Source organism: Coffea arabica, chromosome 6c (assembly GCF_036785885.1).
Source record: "Coffea arabica cultivar ET-39 chromosome 6c, Coffea Arabica ET-39 HiFi, whole genome shotgun sequence".
NCBI classification, from domain to species: domain Eukaryota; kingdom Viridiplantae; phylum Streptophyta; class Magnoliopsida; order Gentianales; family Rubiaceae; genus Coffea; species Coffea arabica.
The window spans coordinates 40,420,457-40,439,248 of NC_092320.1; the positions used below are offsets into that span (position 1 = coordinate 40,420,457).

The 18,792-nt window shown below is 36.1% G+C and overlaps 1 protein-coding gene across 2 annotated transcripts; it reads right to left on the reverse strand.

Annotated features, from left to right (window-relative positions):
* Positions 1–1,468: 1,468 nt before the first annotated feature.
* On the reverse strand, positions 1,469–10,121 carry LOC113722570 (uncharacterized). Of its 2 annotated transcripts, none has more exons than XM_072053416.1 (3): positions 9,670–10,121; positions 6,230–9,390; positions 1,469–3,270 (listed from the first exon to the last, which is right to left on the reverse strand). In XM_072053416.1, the coding sequence occupies exons 2-3, from the start codon at positions 9,341–9,343 to the stop codon at positions 1,759–1,761; spliced, it is 4,626 nt and encodes a 1,541-aa protein (XP_071909517.1). In that variant the 5' UTR covers positions 9,344–9,390; positions 9,670–10,121; the 3' UTR covers positions 1,469–1,758. The 2 variants fall into 2 exon arrangements, with proteins under 2 accessions (XP_071909517.1, XP_071909518.1); XM_072053417.1 differs by having other exon boundaries at positions 9,665–9,868.
* Between the last annotated feature and the right edge of the window lie 8,671 nt (positions 10,122–18,792).

Genomic DNA, 18,792 nt, shown 5'->3' on the forward strand with positions numbered 1-18,792 from the left:
TAGAATAGGGTGGAATATGAAACCACGCATGCCACTTTGCTTGTCTTCAAAACATGAAATCATATTAGAATTATACCACTTTAAATATTATATCTTCATTGGATATTTATTAATAAAGAGATAATATTAATAAATATTTCCTTGATTGATTAGGCTTGTAAGGGCATATGATATGGCACAATTTAATTGGACGAACCATTGCAATATATAAGACATATACATTGATTAAACAACTCTAAATATTATCTTTTTGATAAAGAAATAATTATTTAGATATTTATCCATAATTTTGCCAAGTCATAGAGACATATGACATGGCATAATTTGATTGGCAAAGACATTTCAACAATTTTAATTGGTCGAAACACCTCAACTTGACATGTAAAGAGACATGATTAGCTGTCAAATAGCCAAATTTCCAAGTGTGCATGACATGTGGCAATATTCAATTGGATAAAAAATAAATCATAAAAATGATTTATAGACCAATGATAATTTTTAAAATTAATTAAAATTCCATTGTTCACACATATTTTCAACAAATCTTTTGATCCTATGGAACCACAACTCATCCACACGTGAGCATTAGATAATAGCATCAAGGCATCAATTAAGTTGCAAAGTTGAGTTAGAAAAAAGAATTCTATATGTACTTCTAAATATATAAGCACTTAATCGAACAATGAAAAAAAATTGATGGCGGGCCAACTTTTATGGTTATGCAAAGAATTAGGTGTCATCAAATTTTTACAACCATAAATTTTGAAGAAAAGAAAACTTAGTTCCGCCCCCTTTTCTTATTTTTTTTTTTAATATCTACTATGTAATTATAAGGACATTTTGGAGATCTTAAAATGAATTTATAACAAAATTAATCAATTTCTCTCAATTAATTAAGAGTGTGGGAGATTTTTTATGTTATCTAACAAACAAGAGAGAATATAGCTGTTATTCATAAATCAAGAGAGAAGGTCTCTGATTTTTGTAAAAACTAAAAGGATGTTACTATAATTTACCTTACATTTATACTTTTTCTACTTTTTGTAGTGCAAGTCGATCAATGACATGTATTTCTTTATACTTTGAATAATAATATAACAATTCAAGTTGACAGCGAACGTGAAATCTCACATAATTGCGAAGGCAGCCCAAGTGGATCAATAAAGTTAATTCTTTATGCTTTTCCAAATCACATTTGTGTCTAAAATTTGTCACTGAAATTACTGTCTCGCATAATACTGAGGTAAGGTTAATGGAACAATGGGCAGAGGTGCTCTAGTGCAATGTGAAGAAAGGTGCATGCTAACTGCCATTGACAATATCGCATCCCCAGACGCGTGATGCAATATTTCAGAAAGCATTCCATCAACATTTGGAAATGTTGCTGGACAAAGAATCTCTATTTTCCTTGCCGCTTAGCAGTTCAGATCAGGGAATCTACTCCGATGAAGAAAATAACAGAGAGAAGTGAAAACAAAATGGGATTTGTTAAACAAGAAGAAGACATCTTAGATTTACACTCAGCAACACATTGTGAAAATGCCAAAACCGCTCGAAGAAGAAAATATCATACTTCAAGAATTCGAAACAAGCCTGATTCTTGAAAAAATCAATCTCAATCAAGCACAATAAACCAAACCCAAGTCACAATTCCTCAGAAATTAAGAACAACCCACTATAATACCAGTCCCAAGAATAAACTCAAACCCAACTTCGAGAAGCACTCCCTTTCTCCTTCTCAGTTATTGAATCATGCTCTCATTCTTTATCAGAATCGCTTGAACTTGAATCAGAGCTAGAGCTAGATCTAGTGCTTGACTTGTGAGATTTTTCCTCTTGATTACTAGCAAGATCAGTACTCAAACTTTCAGGACTTTCAACATTATTTAGATCCAGCTTTTCATCAGCACCATTGCTTTCCTCTTGTACACCCAATTCATTTGTATTTGACTGCAGACATCTTGAGGTGCCTGCTTCATTCTGTTCAAATAATGCTGATGACTCCAGCACCTTATCTTGTTGATGTTCTGAGGCTTGTCTCAGATCCAAGCTTGGATCCTTTAGAGATCCAGTTTCTGAAATAGACAACTCTGAATCTTTTCGTTCCAAATATTTAATTTCTGCCTCATGCAAACCATCACTAACTGAATCAGGCAGCATCTCTCTCTCTACGCCAATTTTGTTGGATTGCCTAAGATCCAAATCAGCATCTTCTAATTGACTTGGTGGAAAATCCATCTTATGCTCAGAAGGGCTTGACCCTTCATGCAGTCCATGGTCCCAGGAGCCAAACAGAGTGGTATCTTCAAAGGTGAGCTCAGCACCTAGATGCATTCGTGCTTCAAGCACATGCATCCCAGAACTGCTTGCTTCATTGGCTTCACTTTGAGGGGGAATCTCAGTACTTCCAAGCATGACCACCTTTTCTGCTGACATCAATTCAGATATCTTCAAGCTGGACTCAACATCTTGTATTGATTGTGCTTCAATCACTGGCATATCAAGCATGACCTCTTCTGCATTTTGTTTCGTGCAGGGATTTGCAAGCCCAATTTGATTTTGTCTTGGCAACATCTCTTGTTCTGTTGATCTGGAATCTATGTGAATCTGAACTCCCTCAACTGAACTCCCACTAGATAAGTTAGCAAGCTCAGTTGTGTTTGTCACAGATGTTTGAGGTTCTGAGACACATTTAATCTCCTCTACATATTGAGCAACATCATCCTCCTCGGATGGCCATGCATTCATCACAGGTGGTATAGAGATGCTTTCATGCATTTTAATAGAGTCACCATCAAGTGGGCTAGTTCTACGTATAGTATCATCCGAGATAGAAAAACCCTCTTCAACAGAACCCACATGCTTTTCAAATTCATTTGAGGTTGTGAGCAGTTCTTTTATGCTAAAATCACCAACTGCATCTAATTCTGATAATAATACTTCATCAATTTCCTTTATCTCATCTGCATCATTTTCAATATCTTCCACATTAACTTGAGAAATAGTTGCCTCTGCTGCAAAATTTATGTCCTCCAAAGCCTGAAGCCGGTCATCATTTCCAAAATTAGGAACACTGTTGCTCTCAATATCCGAATAAGCTTCAGCTGCTCTGCTTTCATAAGTCTCGGACAGAATGGAAATGGATACAGGGCTAGTTGGAGAGTTGATCTTAGTTGAAGCTTCCTGCACAAGCTCATGGGGACTTGTGATGTTCGAGTTGTCTCGAGACCTTAATTCTTCAATTATCTCCTCAGCGATAACTGCACTCTCCTGAGTTTTGTTAGAAAAATTAGAGAAGCTATGAGTTGCACAAATCATGATGAAGTTAGAAGTATATTTCATATTCCACTCTCATATCTGCTAGAAGTACATTTTATGGAACTGATTTTATTAACACAAAGAAAAAGGACTGAGTATTGCACAAAACTGCATTCCAACACTCAAAAAGCATAAAAAATTGCCATTTGAGAACTAAGGCTTCTGTACAAAATAGAATTGCAACCATATTACCAGTCTAAGTTGAATTACTAGAAAACAAATATAACTACTCTTCCATATTTTCAGCACCTTTTCATCCTTTGGATTTATGGAGAACAAATTCGTGTTTTACATGATGTGACTGCACATTCACTTTATCAATAACTGAGCTGGATCTGGTGACCGAATAATTGAATTTGGAATAGACATCTTTTCCTCCAATAGGAAACAGGTGGCGGGCTCCAAGTTGAGAATATGAATTCATCTGAGTTTCCTCAATATCATTATCATCATCAAGATCTAGAAATTTGCTGTTGATTCTAGGTCTTGTAATGATCTATTAGCTTCTAGAAGGAGACTTTGATGGAAGCTGTACCTAAGTCAGACCAAAGCATCTCAAAAAAAGCTCTTCATCTGTCCTTTTACACTAACCTCCCTATGCAAAACACCATGATCATGAGGACTACCCATTTCAAGTATTCCTGAAGCATTTGTTCCTATTCTGTGTTGAATTCCCCTTTGTACCATCTCAAGTATATCCTCTTTTCTTTTCTTCTCTTTTCTTTTCTTTTTTCCCCCTATTCGGAAATTAATAAAATGGTATTTATTCCTCCAGTTAGTCAGTCAAACCATGAAGGAGCCAATCCATAATTTCAGAAACCCAAAGAAATGTTCTTTATCAAAATAGTAAACTCAAAGGAGCTATTGTAATTTACTCTTTTACAAGCTTTGCAAACATATGTTACTGTTTCTTTTCCACTTGATTTACAAAACTAGAATACAATTTCATCTCCCCATCCCCATGGAACAATAAAAATAATAGCAATCTCAAGAGTCATATATCAAATTGTTGCATATTCTTTAAACAATGAAAGACCACAATATCATTCAATCAGCTAGTCAAGGTTTAAGTTACTTGAAATTTATGAGAGCACAAAATCCCTCTTACAGGATTTGTTATCTACAACCAAAGTCCCTATTAGTGTTTGTTTACAGAAAAGCCAGTAAGATGAGTTTTTTCCATTCTGGCTATCTTTTTCTTTTTCCTTTCAGTTCTAATTACTTAAAATTTCAAATATACAGTTCCAATGCTTTTCCTAACATTGGTATAGCAACATCTCAGCATATTAAACATGGTAAATTAAATTTTTAATGGACTGGACTCTGAATGACATCTTCCCTGGATGACAATCAGGGAGTCCATACTTTTTTGTTATTTATTTATTTGTTCTCTTGAGATGCTGATAGCAATCGCTCATATGTCAAACTTTGATCTGACCTAAACTTTTTGGTTGCTATCTGATATGATAATATTTAAAAGAATAAAATTTACTTCAAAAGAATACTATGCAGATATAAGTTGCAGTAGAACTTGGGCAGTCCTAAATCATGTATAAGTGCTCATGTTCGCTGGCCAACTCTACTGCATACCTTGACACATAGCCTCTCTATAACTTATCAGCATGTTGGACAAATGAACTTCTTTTCCTCCATTAACAACCAAATGTTCCAATCAGTCGTGTATAGAATTCAGCATTTCCAAAACAAGGATTAACTGCAACTATTCTTAAAGCCAACCTGCGCAACTTGGTGTAGCAGATATGGCTCCCAACCTTCATAATTTATGGCCTATTAAAGGGTAATGTGCATAAATAAAATGAGATAGGTTAAAGACGACGAAGGAAGCTCATAAGTCATAATGTGGCAAACTAGAAAAGAATGAAGGTCTGAGAACCCACAAGGATATTGACAGTTGAAAGTTAATTAATGTCAGACACATGAAACTCCATTGATGGGTCAGTCAGTAAGGCAAGCAGGCATGTTGTGCATGTCTGCTTAAACGACTTGGAAGAAAAAAGGTATAATCAACACGTCATATTTGCTCATAGGACTAGCAAATTAGAGCTACATCTTTACAGCTAGACTATGTAACAATAGAATGCTAAAATCAAGGAAAATGATTTATTTAATGCAGAATTGAACAACTAATGATAATGATAGTAAAAATAATTACCCAAAACAATGACTGAAAAATATTGTTACTTGGGTCAACAACTGTACTACAGAATATAAATCCTTTTTTAGAGAAATGTAGCAACTCTAAAAAGTGACAATTCTTCACAGATAAAGGAAGCATCTATACTATGGACCACACTACTTATGATATAACAAAATCGGGCAACTACACAAATAAAAGGTGTCAGCGTGTTTAGAGATTCAATACTGACTTCTATTACAACCCTCTTAGAAGTTGCGCATCTGCTCCTTATCTCCTCTATTTCACAGGACACTGAATCTTATGAATATCTGTCCACATGCCAACAAAACTACTGGTATATTTTCTTTTTCTTTTTGAGTCAAAGGAGATAGTTGTGAAGGGGAAAGGAGCACAGCAAAGACAGTCATCTCAGCGCCCAAATGAATAGAGCTCACAAATTTGATTATCTAAGCATTTTTTTTTTAATGCCTCAAAATACCAGCGAGCGGTTACTATTAAGACATTGTAATCTAAGTTGATTTCAGTGGAAAAAGAGATTCCATCTGAAACTGATGAGAACTCATACTGCTGATCTGAACTTCTGGCAACATATGCCTAATTAATTATTTTATATGCAGCGATAATGTGAATGTTGGGCAATTTAACCATAATGTCAGAATATCCATCAATGAAAAAAGCACTGAAAATAGAGAATAGATTTAAAACCACCAACACAAGGGAAGCAAATACAGAAAGGGGGAGAGGGAGACTAACCTGCCCTTCATGATTAGCCCTGGAATAGGTTTCATCACTAGATTTGTCTAAGAAAACCAACTCTTCACTATATTCAGTTGTAGGCTTCTCTTCTGCGGTAAATTGATCATGTGCAAATATTTGTTTCTCCTTTCCTTCAACATGAACATCATCACCAACTGAATGCTCTGGATGGTATTCTGTAGATTGACCGACAGTGTATGGCATGTTGGCATGCAGAACTGGCTTAACAGCCAGTGAAGGTGTTTCATCCAGCTCAACAAACTTTTGATCTTCACAAGAAGTGGCCATAGACTCCAAAGTTGAATGAACAACATTCTGGACCACAAGATGAACATCTGCATCAACCAAAGCGAAGCTGTTATCAGCTTGATGCTCACTTCCATGTTGATGTGTAAGATCTCCCTTGGCAGCAGTGTCCTGAAATGATTTCGAGTCCCTACAAGCAAGCTTCACATGTGGTTCAGGTGCTTCAGGAGCACTTGTGCTGTTAGAGACTTCATCAGCTCCTGACAAATCAACTCCGATCATGTGGTTGCCACTTGTATCAGTTGCCATCCAAGTTTCACGTTGATTTTCATCTACTGGAAAAGCAACTGATGCAGACATATCATTATCATCATAGGCATTCTTGTCCCTCTCCTCCTTACCAGATTCAGATTCTCTTTCAGTAAAAGAAAGAGGTCTCTTAATTGACAGAGTTGGCATTTCCGTTTCCACATGAAAGTCAGATGACATAGAAGATGAAGAACAGTTCTTCCTAACTGCAGGTGGACTTGAATCATAAACTGGCTCCTTCTGTGGAGTATCACGGGCCATATTCAAATCTGACCCTTCTTCTGAAGGTCTTGCAGAAACACCAGCCTCTTCACCAACATCAATGCATCCTTCCACAAGATTAGAAAATCCTCCTACTTCCCTCTCTGAAGAGATCCTTTCACTCACATCTGACAATGAAGATGAGTTTGAAGTACTTTGATATACTTGTTTCACAGCTTCTGCATTTGAACAAGTTTCAGTTTGATCCAATTCCATGCTACTGGAAAAGCTTCCTTCCTCAATTGATAGTGATTCAACTTTGTGATGACTATCAACATGCAGCAAACCAACTTTGACCCCATTCGCTTCCACATCTCTGTGCTCAATTTCGTCCAATTCCAAGGTCTCTGTTTCTTCAGAAGATTGGCTTCCATGTCCAACATGCTCCGAGACATGCTCTATCTTGGAGATATGCTCTTGTTCCTGAGAAATATCCTCTTCAGTGGGGCTCTTATATTCTTTCATTGAGATGAGATCGGATTCTTGGGATATATCTTCTTCAGAGAGGTTCTTGTCATCCAGATCTCCAGCTGGGTCCATCAGCACCACCTCAGGAACTGAACTCAGTGCCTCTGCCTGATGAGAAATATTTTCTTCAACCAGGGACTTCTCATCTATGTCCCCTGCTGAAGCCACAGAATCTGTTTCAGGAACAGAACTTGCCTTGGAGTCACTAAGTTCACTGGATTGTCTCTGAAAAGATGAATAGCCTGCTCCATCTGAATCCATCCTATCCGCGACAAAGTATGGTCTTAACCTGCTGTCTTGTCTCTCTTGCCTGCTTGGGCCAAAGATTGAAGGCCCTACATTAAAACTCTCATGCCTCCGGAAGAGGGGCTCTTTTGGTTGAAATGAGGTGAACTCTTGTTGGAAACTGTCTCCCATAAGATCAGGTTTCTCTTCACTTGAGTCATAAGGCAGATCAAAAGGGTTTCTCCTTGGCAGTAAAATAGATGGGGCAGATCCTGGTATTGGAGGAAGTCCCATATCATCATAGGAATCATAAGCAAGGTCAAAAGGATTGTTCCTTGCAGTTGAAATGGGTGCGACATTGAAAGGAAGATCGGCACCGTCCAAGTCTATCAAGTTCCTTTCAGCCATCATGCTCATGGTCTTCCGTGCTCTTCTTCTTGCTATAAGACTCTCCAAACGCTGGTTCCTTTCAAGCTCAGATGTCCCCAAGTCCATGAGATTCTTTTGATCCTCTTCTGTCCATGTAATAGCAGATTTTGTTTGGCCCTCTCTGTTTCCTTGTACTTCATCCTCATCATCGCCATCATCATTTTCCTCATCAGCAGCTTCCGCATCTTCCTGCTTTTCATCATTATCATCATCTGATTCACTACTGCTGTCACTGGATCTAAGAGAACGTTCTGAAGCAGCATCTGAGACATCATGTGACAATGAAACAGGTTGAGGAGCATCCTCATCTAAAAGGGGGTGGAGCTCATCAAGCATTGGAATTATGTCAGCCATGGAAGCATCAGGAGAGGAACTTTCAGCTCTATCAGACCCAGAATCCAAAGCCTCATCATCTTCTACCTCCTCCTCCTCCTCTTCTTCTTCTCGTTCCTCCCCTTCCTCGACATGTTTCCAAGGTGAGCCAGGAGGAGAATCTAGAGAATCTACATTCACCCTTTCAGAATCAAAGGATTCAGCTGGTGATTTATCATTTTCCAATTCAAGATCCTCATCATCTGTCTTAGCATTGCCATCAACTGGTCTATCATCATTTATTTCATTTTTCTCCTCAAACCCCTCATCACGTAATTTTCTCCCTTCTTCCGCAACTAGCCTATTCTCAAATTCAATATCCTGACACCTTGCCTTGATGAGGGGAGCTCCGTAGTCCACTCCATCACCTCGATGAAGCTCACTAGCCCTGTTTGCAATTGAACTTGCAACACCATTTAGCTGCTCTACCACATCCCCTCTCCTATCTGTGAACTGCTCAACATTGTAGCTCTCATTCTTCTCAACAACAACATCATCCCCAAATACCCCAGTTCTCAAAGATGCAATCTCATGGTTCGTTTTCTCATCTCTTTCGATTTCAGGTATATTCGGCTGCCCAAAACTTAAAAGGGTGCCCAGCAAAACAGCAGTGCAAACAAGAACAGGAGAAGCAGACACCAGTAAAGAAAACACAAAAGGAGATGATCTGTACAGAAATAATAAAAAACACAGCATACCCACAAGGAACGGATGACTGCAAAATGATCTATAACATCTTTTGGTCGTAAAGATCACAATTTTCCTCATTTTAACCACCATCTCCAACATTTCAACAGCCATTTTTCTTTTTTCTCGAAACGCTCCCTTCTTCTTTTATCTTTGATAATCTGCACACAAATACATTTTTACAAACAATCCCCAGTTCCGTAAGATCAAGTCAATTCATATCTCAAACAGAAAACTAAATTATGAAGTACAAAACAAAAAACCAACCTAAAGAATCAGAGAATTAAGTGAGGAAGAACAAAATTGTAGAATCAGATAATATTGCAATCAGTACCCAAAACCCAAACTATGGAAGATAAGATTTGTTTTTCTTTTACAGTGGCAGAAAAAAAATGAATGAAAAAATTTAATAAAAAAAGAATTGGAAACAATTACTTTACCAGCTTGAAACAGGAGATCAATCCCAGAAAATACAAGAAGAAAATGAAGTGGAAAGTAATGATCTTCTGTGACAACACTCGTATAATGCTGAGCTTTGTGAATGTATGCGAATAATTGTATAAAGTGATCGAAGAAGAGAAAAGGCAATGTGGAAAAGGAAAAGGCCGTTCTTTTCTTTTTGGTTCTGTCAACCTTCCTGTTCTGTTTTTCCAAGGTGAATTAATTTTTTATCTTTTTTGAGATTTTGTTTCGGATCTCCATTAGATCAAGCCCTTTACAAGTTATGATCTGCAAGAAAGGATTAGATGGTTATGATTCCATTAGAAGTGCTTGTGTCTAGGGGTGGCAATAGAGTGGGGGTGGGGCGGGGGATACCTCCCAAACCCCGTCTCGTTGCATTTTAATTCTCCCTGCTCCCGTTTCTGTCCTTGTCCCGTCTCCCGCCTCCTCCGCAGGAATACTTGTGGAGTTAAAAAAAATTTATTATATAATTTCATTATAATTAAATTTGAATAAATAATCAAGTATTAAATATCAATACATCACCAAATTATTATTCATTGTAATTTCACAATTGAAATTTATAAAAATAATTAAACTAAGGTTATTTGAATATAATCTAATATGATAAAACAAATATAACTAAAATAATTAAGTTTTCACTTTTGATACAAATACAATCACTAAATTATTATTGTGTTTTTTTTTATAAAAAATTGTTATTGTATTAAATGTAGTTAGGAATTTAACATAAATGTATTAATAAATTTAGTATAAATAATTAATAATTTTTATTAATAGACATGTATAATTAGTAGTATAATTGATAATATCATTATATATATATAATTATGTACATATATATTTTCAAACAGGGGGAAAAATTCCCCCCCACCCCTGCCTCACCCGCCACCCCAACCCCTGTCCCAATGACTCCTCGTGGGGGTGTCCGCCTCCATTGCCATCCCTACTTGTGTCTAAATAAGGTAATACCCCAAGAAATCTCCTACTAATATATATGTGATATATTTGTATATACCAGATGTTATTGGTTGTCAATATGGCCTTGGGGTTGGACGTGGGTGATCATTACTTTCTGGCATTTAGGATTTTTATTCTCATCTTTTACTTTAATTTGTCCAATTGTTTAAGTTGGTTGGGATGGCATGGCAGCAACAATGGATCAGACCGGGACATTCACTTTACGGTTAAAATTGACTCAGATTGGCTGCCGAGTGCCGACCAATTTGGTCCGTCTTTGTATTTTTTCTGAACCTTTTTTTTTGGGACGGGAAGGGGGGGGTGGGGGAGGAGGTTCAAAACGAGGTTGGACTTCAACTAATCACTAGTACTAGAGGTGAAGTCCCCGCTAGTCTCCGGAATGGGGTGTTTGTGTGTTTCAGTTTTGATTAATAATATTAGGAGGCATAAAACGTGCGTTGTGCATTGGAATAAACATAAAACATGCCCCCTTAAGCATATGGATTCATGGAACAAAAATGTTTGTTGGTAAATAATTTGTGTACACGGCTAAGCATAAATATACATGAATAAGTAGAAGGCAAAATCGTTTCACGAAAATAGTATGAATATTTTTTTAGATTTATAGAGAGGTATTGCTGGAATTTAAAGTTAATACTTTTTTAGCTAGAAATTGGTGAATTCTTCTCCTATCTTACTCTATTGCTTGTTTGGCATGAGAATAAAGTTCAGCATTTTTCATGAAGGGTAGAAGTATAGGATGTGATGATTCGAATATATCGTACTTCGTAGGAGAGAAAAAGTACTACTGAGATATAGAGCCACTTTATCTAGAACTTGGAAAATTCTTTTTTTATCTCACTCCATTTCTTGTTTAACATGAGAATCAAGTTTACTATTTTTCATGAATTGTACAATAGAGTGTGATCACATGTATATGTTATGCTTCACAAGACAAAAAAGGGAAATACTAAGCTAAATATAAAGACATCTTCATTGTATGCAACAACATTGATCCAATTGTGATATAGTAGCTTGAAAAAAAAAACAAGTGATTGGATTCTTAGATTTAGTTGACTATGAGTTAACCGAGCTAAACAGTGAAATTAAAATGCCATGGGGTACAGTCTTTGAATTTCTCTTAAGATGAATCGGATAACAATAAAAGAGTTCTAAACTTATGGAATATAAAGGAATATTTCACTGGCACAAAGAGTGTGGTCAACAACCAAGCTGTATCAATTCTAGTGGAAAGTCCTTTGGCTCATACCAATGGTATAGGTTATATACCCACTTGTACAAATTATTGTCAGTGTCTTCTCATTAAGTTTAGACAAGCTAGCTTGCTCGTGCATGCAGTCTACAGATATTAAAAAAAGGCATAAACATGAGTGATTATCAGTATAGTAACCAAGGAATGTATGTTTTGTGAGGACCCAAAAATTTGTTTTTATATTTTGTATTTTAATCTACTTGTCTTGAATTTTTGGTTGATTTAATGGTTAAGTCATGACTTTTATTACTATTGCCCCATTCAATTTGTTGTATATTGAGTTTCATAGTGCATTATGCTAATGTGACCAACTAGTGAAGTGTGTGTAATAAATTTGGTGTTAAGAGGGAGTTTTGTGCAAAAAAGATTTATGTGACAAAAGGTGTTAAGAAATGATTGGAGGAAAGCTAGATATTTTAGTGTATGAGAGACAAATGGATAGGTATTTCTTCTTGGCTTGCCAAGTGTCAATCATCTAGAAACCTTTAACCAAGACCAAGCCTTCTTCTTATCTTCACCAAGCTTTCATTCCATCCCCATTTCTTCTTCTTTTCTTCTTCCTTGGCCGAATTTACAGAGAGAGAAAGGGAGAGAAAAAACTCCTTTCCTAACCTTAATTTCTTGTCTATTTAGTGAGAAAACATGAGAGAAACCTTAATCTACTCCATTAAACCTTGAATCAAGCTTGGAAGGAAGCTCTTGAAGAAGTATTTGGAGGAGAAAAGCCTTACAACCTTCTTGATTTGCTTGCCATCCTAGGTTTTGGAGGTAAAGAGGTAAACTTAGCTAGAAACCCTAGTTTTCTTCCCTTATCTTTCAGTTTAGTTGAGGTATGATGTTATAGAAGCTAAAGGAAGGATCTTTATGGAAGATTTCATGTTTTTGTCAAATTATGTTGCAATTTCTACTTTTGGTGTGTAATCTATTTAGCTTAGTTTAGAGATTTATATATGTGCAATTTTGATGAAAAGGAAGGATTTTAGGGAGGATTTCATGTTTTTCAAGTTATGCTCTAAATTTTCAGCTTTGGTGCATAAGATATATAGTTTAGTTTAGAGTTTCTATAAGTGAACCTTTGATGGATTTCTTGTGATACGAGCAGTGGGACCATCACTAGCTCGTGCCAAGATGCTTGAGAGTTTTTTCAATCAAATCCATGATGTTCAAGGCTCTATTGGAATACATGAAGCCATGGAGGGGATGGAACGCTAGCTATTTGATTTTCATGTTTTTGGTTTCTTTTGTTTTGTTTGATTTTTCTTGTTTAGTAGGTTAGTTAGTTATTATTATGAATAAATATGGCCAGCTATTTGAGCCATTTAAAAGTAGTTAGGGAAATAAGTGACAAAATCCTTATCCAAATTGGATTAGTCTTAGTAGTTTAGTTTTTAACTATAAATAAGCCTTTTCTATTCCATTGTAAGACAACCTTTTGAGAGATAAATTAATAAAAGTGAGTTGTCTCTTTTTATGGAGTTCCTTGATAGAACTTGAGTTTCTTCTTGAACTGTATCAAGTATTTAGCTTGGATACTTGTGGTGTTCAAGGCAAGATGATCACATCATCTTGTTCTTTCAAGCCAATAACCAATCCACTAGGTTTCTAGAGACGGGTTCTCTTTAGGTCTAGCAAGGTAGCTATTGTTCCATAACCTGGTCAAGATAGATCCTTCTGCTGCCTGATCAACTTGGTTCTTCAAGACAGGTTCTTGTTGGGTCGAGTTTGTATCATCTAGAATCAGAGTTTTGGCTCTTGACCCAGGTTATATCCTTTTTCTTTTCTTATTTTTTCTATTTGTTTTTCTACCAAAACCCTAGCCACCTTTTTATTTAAAAAAAGAAACAAAAAAAATTTTATTCTTGTTTTCTTGATTTTATCGCTTGAGTCTAACCTATCCCCTTAATTGATCGAGGTTGAAATTTCTTGGTGTGATTACGTTCTTGAAAACAGGTTTTTCAAGGGTTTAACTCTCGAATTAAATTTCTTCCAAGTGAAGTCGTAACCTTGTGTCGAGTCATCAAAAGTCAAAAAAAAAAATTCGGATACTATTCATAGGGGGTACTGTAGTGTTACTGTTATCACTATTGTACCGTTACTATTCATCTAAATTACTGTTCATTGGTGTCACTATTGATCCGAATTTTTTTTAAAAAAAATTTAGATTGTATTTTGTTGTGTTTGCTTTTTTGTTTTTGGTATCCATCCGTGGTTATTTGGTAGAAGAGTCCTTAGGGTTTCCAATTCCTAGTTTACTTAGAATTAGTAAGTTCGTGATTTTTCTTTTCCCATTGTGCACAACTTTTCTTTGCTGTCAAATTCGTAGCATCTTTGGGAGTCCATCAAAACTATTATTTCTAATCCTTAATTGTGTGGGGAAAAAAATTTCAGTTTATTTCCATTACCAATTCCATCTCCCTTTGCAATACTAAAAGTTCTCTATTATTGCTATACGTGTATGTTTCTTTTGGCCAAATCTTGATTCGAGAACGAATCGTTTTCAAGAGGAGGGGAATGATACGAGCAGTGGGACCATCACTATCTCGCGCCAAGATGCTTGAGAGTTTTTTCAATCCAATCCATGATGTTCAAGACTCTATTGGAATACATGAAGTCGTAGAGGGGATGGAGCACTAGCTATTTGATTTTCATGTTTTTGGTTTCTTTTGTTTTGTTTGATTTTTCTTGTTTAGTTGGTTAGTTAATTATTATTATGAATAAATACTGCCAGCTATGTGAGTTATTTGAGCAATTTAAAAGTAGTTAGGAAAATAAGTAACTAAATCTTTATCCAAATTGGATTAGTCTTACTGGTTTAGTTTTTCGCTATAAATAGGCCTTTTCTATTCCATTGCAAGACAACCTTTTCAGAGATAAATTAATAAAAGTGAGTTGTCTCCTTTTATGGAGTTCCTTGATGGAACTTGAATTTCTTCTTGAATTGTATCAAGTATTTAGCTTGGATACTTGTGATGTTCAAGGCAAAATGATCACATCATCTTGTTCTTTCAAGCCAATAACCAATCCACTAGGTTTCTAGTGATGAGTTCTCTTTAGGTCTAGTAAGGTAGCTATTGTTCCATAACCTGGTCAAGATAGATCCTTCCGCTGCCTGATCAACTTGGTTCTTCAAGACAGGTTCTTGTTGGGTCGAGTTCGTATCACCTTGCCAAGAATAGGTACCATACACCTCATGAAATGTTCATTATGATCTATTGTATTTTAGTCATGAAGTTAAGGTTGAAAGTTGGATGTTAGATGGAGGAACTTGGGGTTAAGTTGCTGGAAATTTTCTTGCCTAAACCGTATGGTGTGAGCTGTGTTTTCCAGCATGTAACTTCCATTTTTTTTGAAGTTTTTCAAAGAGATTTATGCCATATAGTCATGCTATGATATATTGCAGGATTTATGCTTGAACCATGAAAGAAAGTTAAGATTTTGATTAGAAATCAGCATGCATGTAACCTGTTTTAGATGAAACTTTGCGGTTGAACCCGAGTGGATAAAGCTGCAATTTTGGTTCTTTTCTTGCAAAATACTTTACAGGATTTTGTCTCCATGTACATAATATACTTTCTATCCATCTTTTCATGTCATACAAGGAATGTTTTGCTTAAAATTCAAGTGAGATAAATGGTGGTGTTGAGGGAACCTTGCTGAAATTTCTGTTTATGATTGACTCTTGAGGGCCATTGGATTAGAGCCTAGAGTTTGTAGCTTTAACTCCAAAATTTTTACTTGTTTTGGTCAAAACTCATTTCATGTATCATTTATCTCTTGTAGCTAAACATGCATGAGGTATGTGTAGAGTTAAAAAGTTAGAAAAAAACAAATTTTTGGAGGAAACCCTAAAGCTACAGTTTTAGTTTTCTTGCCAAGAGCCTTGTCCCATTTTTGTAAAAATCTTAATTATAATTGACATGTTTTTGCTCCATAATATGCTTGAATCATTGACCTATCATGTACGTGGTTTTCCACTTGATTTGAACAAGAAAACCTTGTGAATTTTGAAGGACAATACGAGTTATACTTGCTGGAAATTTGACAACTTGAGTGGCTGTTTAAGAACTTAGGTTTAGTCGCTTTTGACCTTGGGTTTTGATGAAAATTTGATGCCTTATTACTTTTGTGCATGCTCTACTATATATGATCGCAGGGTTCAAGAGTGGCCTAGGGGGCGAACCTGTAATTGAAGTATAAAGATTGTGCTAAGTCGGTGAGTGTTCCAACTGCATGTTATGACCATGTAATTTACTTGACTGATGTTTCATGTGACTTGTTAATCGAAATGTGACTTGTTACTTGAAATTACTAGATATCTTGAAACTACAAAGGCGAATGTGTATTTATCGCACTCGACCTAACTTGGTTGAGCTCTTATTATTCTGTTTACAAGTGAACTGATATATATGTGCGCATACCTTGAAAGTCGGTTGGAGATGTTATTTCATCGACTATACTCGTACTTGGGATCCCAAACCCCATTAGCTAGTTAGTCAAATCGAGACAACAAGAGTTTGGTCGAGGCGATTGACGAACCATGGGGACTCGAAAAACGCTGCTACTAAACTGGTTATAAGTGAAATACTGAATAGGAATAAGTGCTAGGACTAGAACTTGATGGGAACCACCTCTAAAGCCGTATCAATTCATGAATCTATCCTTGAATATTGAACGGGAATAAGTGCTACGTCGGGAATCTGGCGAAGCCACCTCTAAAGCTGTATCAGTACCCATATCCTTTTCTTACTGTGTTAAATTGTTTATTTGAATATGTGAACTGTTAATGACTTTGCTTGTAGTTTACTTTTTTTGCTTTAAGATTTTGATGTATGTGATTGTTATCTTGACAATTTGATTGCATGTTTTCTTAGAACCTCATTGGGGTTTGCTTATTCCTTTAGTTTGTTTTCAAGACAGGGGTTGGAATTGTGAATCTGAAGATTAGTGAGTTCGAGAGTTGCAGTCTTCGCTTTAAGTAATTACTATCCTATTTGTATTTAGTGAATTGACTGAATTATTTGTATGTCGATCCATCTTGTTATACACATAAGTATGGATGTTTTGGAGAGCTGGATGGTTTGCAATATTTGATTGAGGAGTTTCATGCTTACTTTGGAGTTAATATTTTCTCTCAAGTTAATATTAGCAAGTGAGTCTTGGCGAGAGTTGAGTAGGCGGTTTGCTAAACCCTAGAGAACGCCTTAGGAGGTGGTGGGGTTGCCACATGTTTCAAGTCGAAGCTATTACCTTGAGGCTTAAGCAACCAGTTTAGTGCTTGGTAGCATAGTGAAAGAGAGCGTCCATGTCATCAAAATATTTGACTGTGAAGCGCAGAAAGGCATAGAGGCATAGCTCAAATGTCCATTTGTTTCACAAGAAAACCATGTTATTCTCACGAATCAGATTGTTAATACAATATGAACTTTACCCTTCTTGAAAGCATTTATCCTTAATGTTTATTTCCCAGCTGCGAATGCCATGATATAATTTAATTGTCATGCCATCCTGGAAGTCGATTGAATAAAAAACAGTAGCTGAAATGTCCTATAAGAAAAAAGAAAATATGACTTATCATGTATTTAGCAAGCAAGAAATATGGCTTTTCTCACTATGTTTCAGGACTGCCTGTGTAAAAATATGTATGGATTAATGGCCATGGAAGACAATAAATTGAAAGTGTATGAAAAAGAGTTCATTGGGTGGGTTAAGGGTGATTCGAGGTGTTTCAGGTGGTTAAAGAATTTCAGCCCAGGGATTCATGATAACGGTGTTCATGTCAAGTTTGATAATGGTGGAAAGAAGAGGAGTTCGAGTATAGGGCATTCAACTCCTAAAAAAGCACTTTTAATGAGAGGTGAAACATGAGTCCCTTGAAGGATAGGAAGCCTCATTTGATGGGGCTTCATCAGTTGTATACTGAGATTGGAAAAATTATTACGGAGTGGAAGTTTGCAAAGGACGGTGCGAATATTACAATGAGAGACATTACTAATGATGGAAACAAGTTAAGTTTGCTCCAGAAGAGCTATGGTGCTAATATTTGAAAATCCCATCAAATAGCCCAAGCACAAGATAAGAACTTCAAAACTGGAAAAACAACTCAACCACTTGAGGCACAAAAGAAAAGCCAAAAGAAAATTCAAAATTGGAAAACAACTTAACCAATGCAGGTAGGAAAACACCCCAAAAGAACCACCACACTAGAGACGAGAGAAAAACCAATTGTAAAAGGAAAAAAAAAAAAGGAATCCTTGGCAAGAAGAAAAACAAACTATAAAAGAAAGAAAAAAGACAAGAACTTTTTATTGAGTAAAAAAGAAAGACTTTTTGGAGCAGTTGTATAATTCAGTAGAAACTGGAAAGCAAGGCTAGCTTGTCAATCACAAATTAATCAATAAAATGGATAAAAATAAAGAAAAAGAAAAATAACAATTTATCAAGAGTTGTAACTGAACACCCCAGGCATCAACATGAAACTCATCACTCAAGTCTTTACTCAATGGATCGGAGCATCCTGCAACTAAACAAACAATAGAAATGACATAAGAAGATTCAGGGGAAGAATCGCAAAATGAACCAAAAATAAGGACGTTAGAAAAACAATTGAATCACTGCAACTTATTAGTCTAATTAAGTGCTGTCTTGAGATCTCTATGTTTGTATGTCTGGAATGAGTAGAAGTATAAAACATCGAGAAATTTTTACTTGACATGAGAGCAAGAGATCATCATCAAGTATTTCAAAATGATTGCTTGTGGTGGCCAATCTTCATGAATCCAGAACTAAAAAATGAGAAAACCTCCATAAAATGTGCATCAAAAAGGCTAATGGGGGAATTTAAACAGATTAGATTATCTTTGTTTGACAA